This window comes from Scyliorhinus canicula, chromosome 1, assembly GCF_902713615.1.
Source record: "Scyliorhinus canicula chromosome 1, sScyCan1.1, whole genome shotgun sequence".
Taxonomy (NCBI): domain Eukaryota; kingdom Metazoa; phylum Chordata; class Chondrichthyes; order Carcharhiniformes; family Scyliorhinidae; genus Scyliorhinus; species Scyliorhinus canicula.
This window is the reverse complement of record NC_052146.1, coordinates 295,194,470-295,208,788: the sequence shown is the minus strand read 5'-3', so window position 1 is coordinate 295,208,788 and position 14,319 is coordinate 295,194,470. Positions and strand designations below refer to the sequence as shown.

Sequence of the window (14,319 nt, the reverse complement as noted above, 5' to 3'; positions counted from 1 at the left end):
TAAGAACAAGAGGGCACAGATTTAGTGATTTTCAAAGGAAGCAGATGTGATATGAGAAAAAATGTTTTCACACAGTGACTGGTTGGGGTCTGGAATGACGGCCTGGAAGTGTGGTGGAGGCAGGTTCAATTGAGGCATTCAAGAGGGCATTCGGTGATCACTTGAATAGAAACAATGAGCAGGGCTACGGGGAAAAGGCAGGGGAATGGCATTAAGTAACGTTGCTTGTTTGGAGCGCCAGTGCAGATACGATGGACCGAATGACCACCTCCTGCACCAAAGCCATTCTGTGATTCTGTGGAACATTAGATAATGTATAATATTTAGATGACGCAGTGGTTAGCACTGCTGCCTCACGACCGAGGGCCGGGTTCGATCCCGGCCCCGGGTCACTGCACGTGTGGAGTTTGCACATTATCCCCGTGTCTGCGTGGGTTTCGCCCCCCACAACCCAAAGATGTGCAGGATAGGTAGATTGGCCATGCTAAATTGCCCCTTAATTGGAAAAAGTTAAAAATATATGTTTAAGATCATGTGTAATATTTATGACTGGAAAATACATACCAGTAAAGCAACTCTGCACAATTTTTGGTGAAGTTATATGTACATGTTTGGCTCGGATGAGTTGTGGATAAGATCATTTTTACAGATAAGTTCACTTTCTACCATGGTAACTTCTAAATCCAAGAAAACTAGGCTAGTATGGAGAACAGAATATTTCTGATAATTCTGGAACCATCTAGGGAACTTAAGCCAATTAAGCATCTCCAGTAAAATAAGGATTTATGAAATAAATGGAACTCCGTGTCATAGAATTTGTTGCACAAGATTGAGTTCACGTAACCTGTTTGTGTTCCATAGGGAAGCAATTGTGATGGGTAGCACTGATTTTACAGAGGATGATGTGGAGCGCATTGTGGAGGAGCTTGGAAAGGAATACAAAGGAAATGCATATCATTTAATGCACAAAAACTGCAACCATTTTTCTTCAGCTATATCTGAGGCAAGTATATTGCAATTTACAGAACCAGCACACACGGGTTAATTTCATTTGAGTTTTGTTTGAATTGGCGATTGCATTTGAAAGTCACATTGTCAGCAGGAATAACTCAGATTTTTTTTTGTTGAGCTCTTGCTCTTTTCTATCTCTCTTTCTCCCAACACCCAACTTAATTTACCCACCACTTGCGTAATTCAGATGGTGACACCAATATCGGTGTTCTCGTTCTCCTTTTTGAAACAGTTAATGTGACTCAAGAATGAATCTTCTCCCACTTTGGTTGATAAACAAGACCTTAGAAATGTTTTTGTGAAGATGTTCAGCCTTTAGAAAAATAATGTGGAGAGATATTTGTATACAATAATTTCAAAAAGCTTTACGTTAATCATAGATTTTAAGGGAGTGTTATAGATTATGTCATGTTTCTGGAACAGAACTGTAGAGCCCTTATTGTTTTAAGTTTTGAAAATTTTGTATGAGCAAGGTGTTTAGTTTAAGTCCTTTCCTGACACACGGATGTAATGTAATTTTTTAAAAAGGTGTTTGTTTTCCTCTCAAACTTTATTTCAGTCCAGAAGTAGAGGGCTCAATTATTGAGCATTGGCAGTATTGCAAATAATGGTTGTCCTCTCCTCCCCACCTCTTGATTCAACAAACACTACAATCAGGACCAGTACTGAACTAGGCAGTGGCTCAGAGCAGCAAAATTGGAGGGGTGTGGGGGTTGGTGATTAAAAACTGAATGAACTATTCCTGAAACGTCATAAGTAAACAAACGGCCTTCAACAGTCAGACTGAAAGGTCCTGATCTATTGATGTCCATTCACAAATACTGACAAATGCAGAATTTCTAATCATACTAAACAAGTTAATTGTGGCGGTCGACTCAAGTCTTAAGGACATCTAATATTCTTGCACTAGCTCTGGCTACAGTGGTTATTTGATGGTGAGCAGGAAAACCCGGTCTATTTTGGTTTTCTTAACACCACAGTGCTGAAAAATTGTATTCTCCCTAGCTTTATTTCTATTATTTTTTCATGGGATGTAGATGTCACTAGTAATACTAACATTTGTTGCCTATCCCTAATTGTCCTTGAGAAGGTGATGGTGAGTTCTTGAACCGCTGCAGTCACCTGGTTCAGGTGTACCTACAGTGCTGTTAGAAAGGGAGTTCCAGGATTTTGAGCCAGCAGCAGTAAAGGAACGGTAATATGAATTCAAGGCGTGTGAACGGAGGAGAAAATGCAGGTTGTGGTGATGCCCTTTGCAATTGCCCTTGTCCTTTGAGGTGGTTGGTAGAGATCATAGGTTTGGAAGGTGCTGCGGGAGGAGCATTGGTGAATTGCAACAAAGCATCTTGTATATAGTATACTCTGCTTGACACCATGTTGGTAGCGGAGGAAATGCATGTTGGTGGAAGCTGGTGGAAGGAATGCCAATCAAGTGGACTGCTTTGACTTGGAGTCATAAATGATGCTGAATATTGTGCAATCGTCAGCGTACATTCCTACTTCTGACCTTATGATAGAGGAACAGTCATTGATGAAGTAGCTTACGGTGGTTGAGCCTAGGCTGCTACCTGGGACTGAGATGATTAACCTCCAACAACCACAATCATAGTGTGTGTGGAGGAGGGGGGGGGGGGGGGGGGGGGGGGGTGTATGACTCCAGCCAGTAAAGGGTTTCCCCCCTGATGCCCATTGACTTCAGTTTTGCTTGTTGCACTACTACCCTAAGATGCCTTGACCTCACTGTTCCTAAACTCCTGTCCTGAATAAGCAGAAATTTCCCCACCTAAATACGGGTAAAATTGAATCCATTGTCTTTGGTCTCGGCCACTAAATCTATTCCCTAATGACTGATTCCATCCCTCTCTATGTCTGCAATTGAACCAGACTGTTGTCATATTTGATCCAGTGATGAGCTTCCAATCGTGTATTCGCACCATTATTGAGGCATCCTATTATTATCTCTGTAATGTTGCCGTACTCAGCCCCTGTCTCAGCTCATCTGATGCTGAAACCTTTGTTCACTTTGTCTTTGTTACCTCTGTACTCGGCAATTACAATGCTTTCCTGGCCAGCCTCCCACATTCTTAACTCTGTAAACTTAAAGGTCATCCAATCTTTTGCTGCCTGGATTCAAAAACTTTCCAGGACCTCTTCATTCATCGACCATGTGCTGAAAGACCTACATTAACTTCCATTTAAACAATGACCCCATTTTCAGCTACTCATCCTTTTCAAGTCCCTCCATGGCCACTCCCTTCCCCATCTTCTCCAACCACACAATTCTGAAGATTCCTGCACTCTTCTAATTCTAATCATTTGAGCATCTCCAATTTTAAACGCTCCATCACTGGCGGCCAAGGCCTAAGCTTTGGAATTTTCTCACTAAACCTCTCTACCTTTCTTAAAATTTAAAATGTTACACCTACCTGTTTCTGCTCTATCATCACTTTGTGGCTTGGGGACAAATTTCTGTTTTGTGATTTATAACATAGAAGGAGGCCATTCAGCCCATCGTTCCCACACTAGCTCCAAAAAGAGCTACCCAGCTAGTTCCATTCCCCAGCTCTATCTCCGTAGCCCTCTAAATTAATCACTTTCAAATATATATCCAGCTCTTTTGAAACCTCCGATGGAATCCAACTCCACCACTCTCCCAGGCAATACATTCCAAACCCCAACACGTCTCAGTAAAGACGTTTCTCCTCATCTCACTCCTACCTCTCTTGCTGACCATCTTGAAATTGTGACCCCCCCCCCCCTAGTCACTGACTACCAGCTGGTGGAAACAGAATATCCTTCTTTACACTGTCAAAATTGTTCAGAATTTTGAACACTTCATTAAGGTCACCTCTCAGTCTTGTCTGATCAAAGGAGAACAAGCCCAATTTCTCCATCTTTCCTTGTATCTAAAATTCCTCATTCCTGGTATCTATCTAGGAAATCTTCTCTGAACTTTCTCCAGGAAACTTCCTTAAATAAGATGCCAAGAACTGAACACGATACTCCAAATGTGTTCTGACCAATGATTTGTAGAGATGTAGGACACTTCCTTGCTTTTATACTCGACGCCTTTTTTATGAACCCAAGGATCATATAAGCCTTTTTAACAATTGTTTCAACTTGCTTGGCCACCTTCAGAGAATTATGCACTTGAATCCTGAGGCCCCTCTGCTCCTGTACTCCCCTCAAAGTTGTATCATTGACCGGGCGGCACGTGGCACAGTGATTAGTGTTGCTGCCTACGGCGCTGAGGACCCGGGTTCGAATCCCTCCCCTGGGTCACTGTCCGTGTGGAGTTTGCACATTCTCCCCATGTCTGTGTGGGTTTCACCCCCACAACCCAAAGATGCAGGGTAGTGGATTGGCCACGCTAAAATTGCCCCTCGATGGGGAAAAAAAAATAATTGGGTACTCTAAGTTTATAAAAAGAATAGTTGTATCATTGAGCCTATATTGTCTCCCCATGTTTCTTCTACTAAATGCATTACCTCACATTTCGCTGCATTGAAGTTCATCTACCAGGTGTCTACCCATTTGGCCAACTTGTCAATTGGGTCAATGTCCAATTTGGTCAATGTCCCTCTGAAGTCGCTCAGCGTCATCTTCACTATTCTCCTTAGCTTAGTGTCATCTGCAAATTTAGAGATTTTGCCCTCGACACCCACTTCTAAATCATTTATATAAATTGTTAAAAGCAAGGGTCCCAACACTGAGTCCTGGGAACATCATTTTCAACTCGTCTCCAGTCTGAGAAATGCCCATCTATACCTACTCTCTGTTTCCTATCTCTCAGCCAACTTCTAATCCTTGCAGCCAAGGTCCCACCAATCCTAAATGTTTTTAATTTGTTAACCAACCTGCCGTGTGGCACCATATCAAATGTTTTCTGAAAGTCCAAATATACAACATCCATGGCACTAACTTCATCCACTGCCTGTGTCACCTCGTCAAAGAACTCAATTAAATTTCTCACAGATGACCTGCCTTTGACAAAGCTATGTTTACTGTCTAGTATTAACTTATTTTTTTTCTAAGCGTATATATATATCTCATCCCGTACTATGGCCTCCATCAGTTTCCCCATTATTGATGTCAAGCTGACAGGCCTGTAGTTTCCTGGGTTATCCTTTGCCCCTTAAACATCGGCGTCACATTTGCAATCCTTCAGTTCCCTGGGGCTAACCCTGTGTTCAGAGAGGCCTGGAAAATTTCAGTCAGTGGCTCTGCAGTATGTCCCCTTATTCTCTCAGCAATCTAGGATGCATCCCATCCGGGCCTGGTGATTTTGCAACCTGGAGTGGTGCCAGCCTTTTTAGCACCTTTACTTTATCATTATAATGCTTAGTTGCTCAAAATCCACATTTTGAACTGGGCCATTGCCACCATCTTCTAATTTGGTAAAGACCGAAGTAAAATACTCATTTAGTACCACTGCCATAAGCTCCGCTTCAGTGACCAGTTTACCCTGCTTGTCCCTTATGGGCCCCACTCTTTCCTTCCCGAATCACATGCATCAATACATTAATATGTTTGAAGAATGTTTTGCTTTAGCACAGCCTGCCATCCTTTCCTCATGCTTCTTCTTAGCCTTCCTTATTCCAACCTTAGCCTCTCTCCTGCTTTGTCTTCCTGATTTCTATTGCTATTATTATTCCGGCATACATTGTATGACTTTTTTTCTCTTCCTTATTTTATCATCAATATCCTTCGTCATCCAGGGTTCTTTAGCTTTTGGTACCCTGTATTTATTTCTCATGGGTATATACCTAGCTTGCACCCTATTCATCTCTCCTTTGAAAGTCTCCCATTTTTCATCCACTGTTTCATTGACCAAAATATATTGCCAATCAACCAAGCCCTGCCTCATTTCCTAGGACCAGATCCAGCACAGTTTGCTCCCTGGTAGTACTGGAAATGTACTGTTCCAGAAAGTTTCACCTCACACTGCAGAAATGTCTCCCCTTCCATGCCCAACACTCTACCCTTTTCCCTGTCTACCTGCGGGTAATTGAAATCCCCATCTATTACAACCCTACTGGCTCTGTTGGTTTCCATAATCTGCCGACAAATGCTCTCTTCCACTGCCTCCCCATTATTGAATGAAATGAAAATGAAAATCGTTTATTGTCACGAGTAAGCTTCAATAAAAGTACTGTGAAAAGCCCCTAGTCGCCACATTCCGGCACCTATCCGGGGAGGCTGGTACAGGAATCGAACCGTGCTGCTGGCCTGCTTGGTCTGCTTTAAAAGCCAGCGATTTAGCCCAGTGAGCTAAACCAGCCCCGTATTATTTGGAGGTCTATAATAAATACCAAATAAGGTCACCACTCCCTATCTCTTTCTTACCTCCAACCATCTAGATTCTAATTCAGGAATTGCATCTTGTTGAAGAGCTATGATACTATCTTTGACCAAGACTGCTAGACCTCCTTTCTATTTACCCTCCCTCTTCCTACTAAAAGCCTTATAACCCGGGATGTTGGTATTCAGCCCTGTTCTGGCTTGAGCCACATTTCTGTCAATGCTACTATGTCAAATGCCCCGAGAGAAATTTCCAGTTCCCCAATTTTCTTCACTACACTCTGTGTATTTATGTACATACAGTTTAACCCTGCCCTGCCCTTTTTTGCCTCTTTGGAGACGACCATTTCTTTGTTCACTGTCAGCACTCAAGCCTCCCATCACTTCCTTTTCCCTGATCCCAATCTTCTCTCTTTTGCTCTCACTGGTACTTCTAAATCTATGTCCATTAGTCAATCCACTCCCCCTGCCTTACAAGTTTAAATCCACCCCCACTTGTATAGCACAGTGGGCTAAACAGCTGGCTTGTAATACAGAACAAGGCCAGCAGTGCAGGTTCAATTCCCGTACCAGCCTCCCCGAACAGGCGCCGGAATGTGGTAACTAGGGGCTTTTCACAGTAACTTAATTGAAGCCTACCTGTGACAATAAGCGATTATTATTACTACACTATTTACTCTCTCATCTAAGTGATTGGTTCCATTTCGGCTCAGATGATAATGCTCCTTTGAAGTGTCTTGGAATGTTTTATTTCATTAAAGGTGCCATATAAATGCAAGTTGTTGTTAGGTTAACTAACTCAGCATTGGTGGCCATCAAGCTTGGGATCCTTTTGACCTACTTACTGCAATAATGCAGCATTAATGATTTTAATGTTATATTGATCTACATACATACAAATTTCAGAGGTTTAACCGCACTGTGGATGATAAAATGGAATATGTTGAGCATTAAAGAAGGTGAATTTTACTGCATTCTTGGTACCATTAAAAGCTTCAATGCATTCTACAAACAAATAATTAAAGTATGGGTTTGTTTAGCTTCAATGCAGAAAGAACACCAGGTTAAAGACCAATAGGTTTATTTGAAATCACAAGCCTTCGGAGCGCTGCTCATTCATTAGGTGAAGTGGAGGCAGGTTCAATCATAGCATATGAATCACAGTTTACCCAAAGATTGGAGGCTGAATGCCCTTGACTGCTGAAGTGTTCCCTGACTGGAAGGGAACACTCCCGCGTGCCGATTGTTGCGCAGTGTCCATTCTGCCGGAACATTCTCCAAGGCAGCTTTCAAGACTCACAACAACGCAGAATCACCGAGCTGAAGCTGGTAGCCAAGTTCTGCACACATGATGACAGCCTCCACCGGGATCTCGGGTTCGTGCTGCATTACATGTAACCCCCATCATACTGCCTGAGTTTGCAGAATCCTACTAACTGTCCTGGCTTGTGACAATTCACACCTCGATTACCTATGATTATCACTCTCTCCACTCACACTGTTTGTTCCTGTAAAGACTCTCAATCCAACCATTCTTCACATTCCAATCTGTAATTATCTTGCAATTGTGTCTCTCCTATATATTCTGTGATTGTGAACCTGCCTTCACCTGATGGAGGAGCTGCGCTCTGAAAGTTTGTGATTTCAAATAAACCTGTTGGTCTTTAACCTGGTGTTGTGAGACTCCTTACTGTGCCCACCCCAGTCCAACGCCAGCATCTCCACATCATAGCTTCAATGTATTCTACAAACAAATAATTAAAGTATGGGTTTGATCGGTCAAATAATTTGTTCAGAAAGATGTCAGAAATTGTCGCTTTTGCTCACCCCACACCTCATGAATAATTGTTTAGTCACATAATCATGTCTGTCATAATCAATTATATTATTTGCAAAATTGTCAATTTGTTAATGCTACTTCAGTCAGATGCAAAGCACATTTTATTCCGTCCGTTTTTTATTGGATGCGGAACAGTGCGTCCATACTCCAGCGAACTATGCCAAAGGGAATAAATTTTGATGTGCAGCAAATTCCTCATCTCTGTTGTGCTGTTAATAACTTCTCTAGAGTGAAAGAAAATAATGGATGAGTTTTCCATGCTTGTGTATTTCTTGGTGGTTGGTTGAAGAGCAGCTCTGGCTCCTGTCAACAAGGAGGTTACCTACTTGGCTGAGAGAATAGTATGTGCTGTGCTCAAACCAGATATGCAAATGACAAATTGGAATCTGGAAAATGTTTGCTTAATTAAATAATACTGCATCTGCCTGTTATATTTTAGACCAAATAGCGGCTGTCTCTGGCACTCTCATTCAAAAGGCAGTGGGAGCAGAATCTTTGAATATTTTTTAGGCAGAGCTGGATAGATTCTTGATTAGCAAGAGGGTGAAAGGTTATCGGGGTAGGCAGGAGTGTGGGGTTGAGATTACAATCAGATCATCAATGATCCTATTGAATGGCAGAGCAGACTCGAGGGGCCGAGTGGGCCTACTCCTAATTCATATGTTGCTGTATTTGGGAAGTATTGTCAGACTCCCAAAATACACGTCGAAGTAAGTCCGAGAGGACTCGTCCATTCTTCTTTTTTTAAAAATTTCTTTATCAGAGTTACAAAGCCAGAGCTCCGAGTGTAGACAGCGGCAGATCCAGTTCCTTGCCTGCTCCAAAAACCAATTCAAATTGAATCCAATACATGGTCCCCACAAGAGAGACATACCAGATCCAGGCATTACACCTGACCTCACGCTCATCTTAGCCAAAGGGCTGAGAAGCGATGACTTGTCCATTCTTGCTGAGAAATTAATGCTGGAGAAAGATCTTGTTATCTTTAGTGGAACAATCTGCACAGTTGAGCTAGTACAAACAGCCCCTGGCTAGAGCCCATCATATTTACTGTCAAGTTTTATTTTTGTTTATAGTTTGATCCTCTTTTTGAAATCCTACCCATACCTAGGAGATTTTTCATGTAAAATTCATAGAATCGTAGAATTTACAGTACAGGAGGCCTTTCGGCCCATCGAGTCTGCACTGGCTCTTGGAAAGAGCACCCCCCACTTAAGCCCACGCCTCCACCCTATCCCCCTAACCTAGTAACCTCACCTAACCTTTTTGGACATGAAGGGAAATTCATCATGGCCAATCCGCCTAACCTGCACATCTTTAGACTGTGGGAAGAAACCGGAGCACCCAGAGGAAACCCACGCAGACACGGGGAGAACGTGCAGACTCCACACAGACAGTGACCCAAGCCGGGAATCAAGCCTGCGACCCTGGAGCTGTGAGGCAACTGTGATAACCACTGTGCTACCGCGCTGCTCTTGTTGCAATATATGAATTGTTACAATATAGGAATAAAAGTGATTGCACTGTTAGATAAAAGTTGATTTACTACTCCAGAGGTGCTAGCAATCTATTGAAAAGAGGGATGTTTTGGAAATTGTTCGGTGCCAACACTGATTTCAAAGTTGAGTATATCGGTGTCAGGTCTCTGTTATACCCAGTTACAAATATATATGTTTTTTAATGTTTTGATGGAAGATGCACACTTCAGCACTTAGGAATGAGGCACAGGGAAGATTCAATGTTTGTCTATCGTGAATGTGACTGTTTTTTTTTTTTTCTTTTTTTTAAAATTTAGATTACCCAATTATTTTTTCTATTAAGGGGCAATTTAGCGTGGCCAATCCACCTACTCTGCACATTTTTGGGTTGTGGGGGCGAAACCCACGCAGACACGGGGAGAATGTGCAAACTCCACACGGACAGTGACCCAGAGCCGGGATCGAACCTGGGACCTCAGCGCCGTGAGGCGGTTATGCTAACCACTAGGCCACCGTGCTGCCCTGTGAATGTGACTGTTAACTGCTTTTCTCGTCTTGCAAATTTCAAAATAAAAACAAAAAGGTAACATTTTATTCCCCCCAAAACCAATATAGATAGTTTAGACTCATAATGCAGAACATCATCATGCATCAAAGAGATGGGGCGATATTGATTGTCATCCCAAAACCTGGGTTTAAAAGCCTGAAGTTTGCAGAAGGACGATGATGGATTTAGGTATTTCACAGTAGATATTTTCCTTGATTTCATTGTCACAAGTTCCTCTCCTGAACTGACCTGGCAGATTTTGCAAAGCAAACTATGTCTTTGCTTGCACTTGGGTCTATCCATGTCTTGTAAAGGAGTTGCATCTGAGTAATATTACTTCCATTCTTTTGCAATCCTTGATGTGGAGATGCAGGCGTTGGACTGGGGTGAGCACAGTAAGAAGTCTTACAACACCAGGTTAAAGTCCAACATGTTTGTTTCAAACACTAGCTTTCGGAGCACTGCTCCTTCCTCAGGTGAATGAAGAGGTATGTTCCAGAAACATATTCAAAGATGCCAGACAATGCTTAGAATGTGAGCATTTGAAGGTAATTGAATCTTTACAGATCCAGAGATAGGCGTAACCCCAGGTTAAAGAGGTGTGAATTGCCTCAAGCCAGGACAGTTGGTAGGATTTGCAAGCCCAGGCCAGATGGTGGGGGAATGAATGTAATGCAACATGAATCCCAGGTCCTGGTTGAGGCCGCACTCATGTGTGTGGAACTTGGCTATAAGTTTCTGCTCGGCGATTCTGCGTTGTCGTGCATCCTGAAGGCCGCCTTGGAGAACGCTTACCCGGAGATCAGAGGCTGAATGCCCTTGACTGCTGAAGTGTTCCCTGGCTTGAAGGGAACATTCCTGCCTGGTGACTGTCGCATGATGTCCGTTCGTTCGTTGTCACAGCGTCTGCATGGTCTCGCCAATATGCCACGCTTCGGGACATCCTTTCCTGCAGCGTATGAGGTAGGCAACGTTGGCAGAGACGCACAAGTGTGTACCGTGTACCTGATGGGTGGTGTTCTCACTTGTAATGGTGGTACCCATGTCGATGATCTGGCACGTCTTGCAGAGATTGCCATGGCAGGGTTGTGTGGTGTCGTGGTCGCTGTTTTGAAGGCTGGGTAGTTAGCCTCAAACAATGGTTTGTTTGAGGTTGCGCGATTGTTTGAAGGTTTGAACCATTATTTGCAGCAATTTGGCCCGGGCTTGCTAAATCCTACCAACTGTTCTGGCTTGAGACAATTCACACCTCTTTAACCTGGGGTTACCCCTGATGTGGAGATGCCGGCCTTGGACTGGGGTGAACACAGTAAGAAGTCTTACAACACCAGGTTAAAGTCCAACAGGTTTGTTTCAAACACTAGCTTTCGGAGGACTGCTCCTTCCTCTGGTGAATGAAGAAGGAGGAAGGAGCAGTGCTCCGAAAGCTAGTGTTTGAAACAAACCTGTTGGACTTTAACCTGGTGTTGTAAGACTTCTTACTGGGGTTACCCCTATCTCTGGATCTGTAAAGATTCAATTACCTGCCAATGCTCGCATTCTAAGTGTTGTCTGGCATCTTTGAATTTGTCTATATATATGTTTCTGGAACAAACCTCTTGATTCGCCTGAGGAAGGAGCAGTGCTCCGATAGCTAGTGTTTGAAACAAACATGTTGGACTTTAACCTGGTGTTGTAAGACTTATTACTGTTTGCAATCCTTGGCAGCTATTGAGCACCAGGCTATTTTGCATGGAAATAGGAAATACAGACATTTAAATTACCTTCTTTCAAAGTTATTGCAACTTCTTGGCGCACTCTGCCCTTTCTAAGTAGAAGCATAGAAAATAGAAGCTGAAGTTGGCCATTCAGTCCTTCAAGCCTGTTCCTCTGTTCGATAGAATCATTCAACTCAATAACCTGTTGCTGCTTTCCCTCCATATCCTTTGGTCCCTTTAGCCCCAGAAGCTATACCTGACTCCTTGAAAACGTACAAGTTGTTGGCCTCAACTGCTTGTGGTAGCAACTGTTTTATCTCATGAAGCAGTTCTCATAACAAGATGAGGATTAACTTCTACCTTTATGTAAACCATGCTTTTAGTAATCATAAGACTTTTCCTTTGCTGCACTACTGCCAAGATCATCTTTGGTGCAATCATAAAGCTTTTAAATAAGTCTTCATCTCAGCTAATCAGGGTGTCAATGAAACATTTGAAAAATAACTGGTTATACTTTCAAGTGTATAAACAATTTTTCTTCAGATCTCCATTTTGTGACATATTTTAAATATCCTGGCAGTTTGCCAAAATACCAGACTTTTAAAAAATAATCATGAAGGGTTATCTTTGAACCAGTTTTTTAAAAATACCTGTTTTGTAAGTCTTGAGCGCAAGAGGTCATAGATAGCCACATGCCGGTTAAACTTAACTCAAAATATTTATTTTATTCCACAAAACTGAACAACCTTTAAAAACACTTAACCTGCTGAGGTTGCATTGAACTCTAAAGATCCAACATTAAAAAAATAGACAAATGAAATGTACATGCAAAACATGTTACATTCTTTCCCGCAGGGTATATTCAAATCAAGACTCCTTCTCATGGTGTGGGTGTTGCTGGCAAGGCTGGCATTTGTTGCCCATTCCTCATTGTACTTAAACATGGAAGATAGGAACAGGAGTGCACCATTTGGTCCATCAAGCTTTCTCTGCTATTCAATGTAATCATGGCCGATCCTCTATCTCAATGCCGTGCTCCCACTCTCTCCCCGTACCCTTTAAAATCCATTGAATACAGGCCCAGTTGACTTAATCTTCCCTCATACGGCAATCCAGCCACCCCAGCAATCACTCTGGTGAGCCTTCACTGCACTCCCTCTATGGCAAGGATATATTTTCGCAGGTAAGGAGACCAAAATGCACATAGTACCCCCGGGGTGTAGTCTCACCAAGGCCCTGTACAGCTTCAGTAAGACATCGAGGTGATGATGAGCCGCCACCTTGAACCACCGAGCTCCTGTGTGATGAAGAAATACGCAAAATACTGTTGGATAGGGAGTTACTAAATTTTAACTTGGCACTAATGAAGGAACAGTAATTATTTGTCCATGTCAGTGTTGTATATGCCTTGGAGATGGTGATGCTCACATGTATCTGCTGCTCTTCTCCTTCTGGGCAATGGAGATCTTGGGTTTGGCAGATGCTGCTCAAAGTTAAGCAGAGCCGTGGCTAAAGAGTGGTGTTTCATTTTAGCAGGGAGGGTAGTGTACAGTCAGCAGGCACTGTTTAGTGGCTGATTAGATCAGAAAATTTTGACCAAAACATGCATTTTGTTAGGAAAATCCAAGCTGAATTTAACTGAAATTTTGTTCGGTTTATCTTTATAGATTAATTTTATTTGTTGTAATGATTTACAAGGTAGGCACTCTCCTTGGGCTCAACATTACTGTCCGCGCTTTTAAGCGGATCTAGTGTCGTATCGTCCAGACGGTGCCTATATGTGACCATATTTAGCATAACATAGGACTCAGGCAGAGAGCCCTTGTGCTGAATTTTGGTTTACTCATTCACATATGTCATGTGCCACCATGCGACCTTTACAACTCCAAAACGGCAGAAGAGTGATGTGTTATGTACTCTGGGATAACACAGGCTTTGACCAAAAGATTCTCCAGACTTTGCAGTAAGTTCAATGTGATTTATTGAACCATTAGCACAGTTCTCTGAGTTCGACTCTCCTGCTAATCTAGCTATAGTAACTCAGTCTAACTAGCCTGTCTGCTCTAAGCCACGTGGTGGGTGTGCTGCTTCTGATCTGCCCCGTCCTACTCTCTAAGTGTCTGTCTGTGGAAAGAGACAGAGCATTTGTGCCCTGTCCTTTTATATGTGTTGTGTAATGCCCCCTTGTGGCAGTGTCACCTCTGGGTGTCCTGACTGTTCATTGGTTGTGTCCTATTCTAAGTGTTCATTAGCTGTATGTCTGCATGTCATGACATCTCCGGTGCTCCCTCTAGTGTTTACTTAGTTGTAGTGTATTTACATTAACCCCTTGTGTATTTACAGTGATGCATATCACTACAAAGAGTAAACCCTGTTGTGCTGTGTTTTAGGCTACAAACCAACACAGATTAATTGACCATTAAACAGATAAATGAACAATAGTCA

The 14,319-nt window shown here is 42.6% G+C and overlaps 1 protein-coding gene across 1 annotated transcript in view; it reads left to right on the top strand.

Moving 5' to 3' along the window:
• desi2 (desumoylating isopeptidase 2) overlaps positions 1 to 14,319 on the top strand; it is an 84,286-nt gene that overhangs the window by 52,653 nt on the left and 17,314 nt on the right. Inside the window, exon 4 of the mRNA XM_038815576.1 lies at positions 862 to 1,003. Within this exon, the coding sequence (XP_038671504.1) occupies positions 862 to 1,003 (142 nt within the window). The remainder of the gene's footprint in view (positions 1 to 861; positions 1,004 to 14,319) is intronic.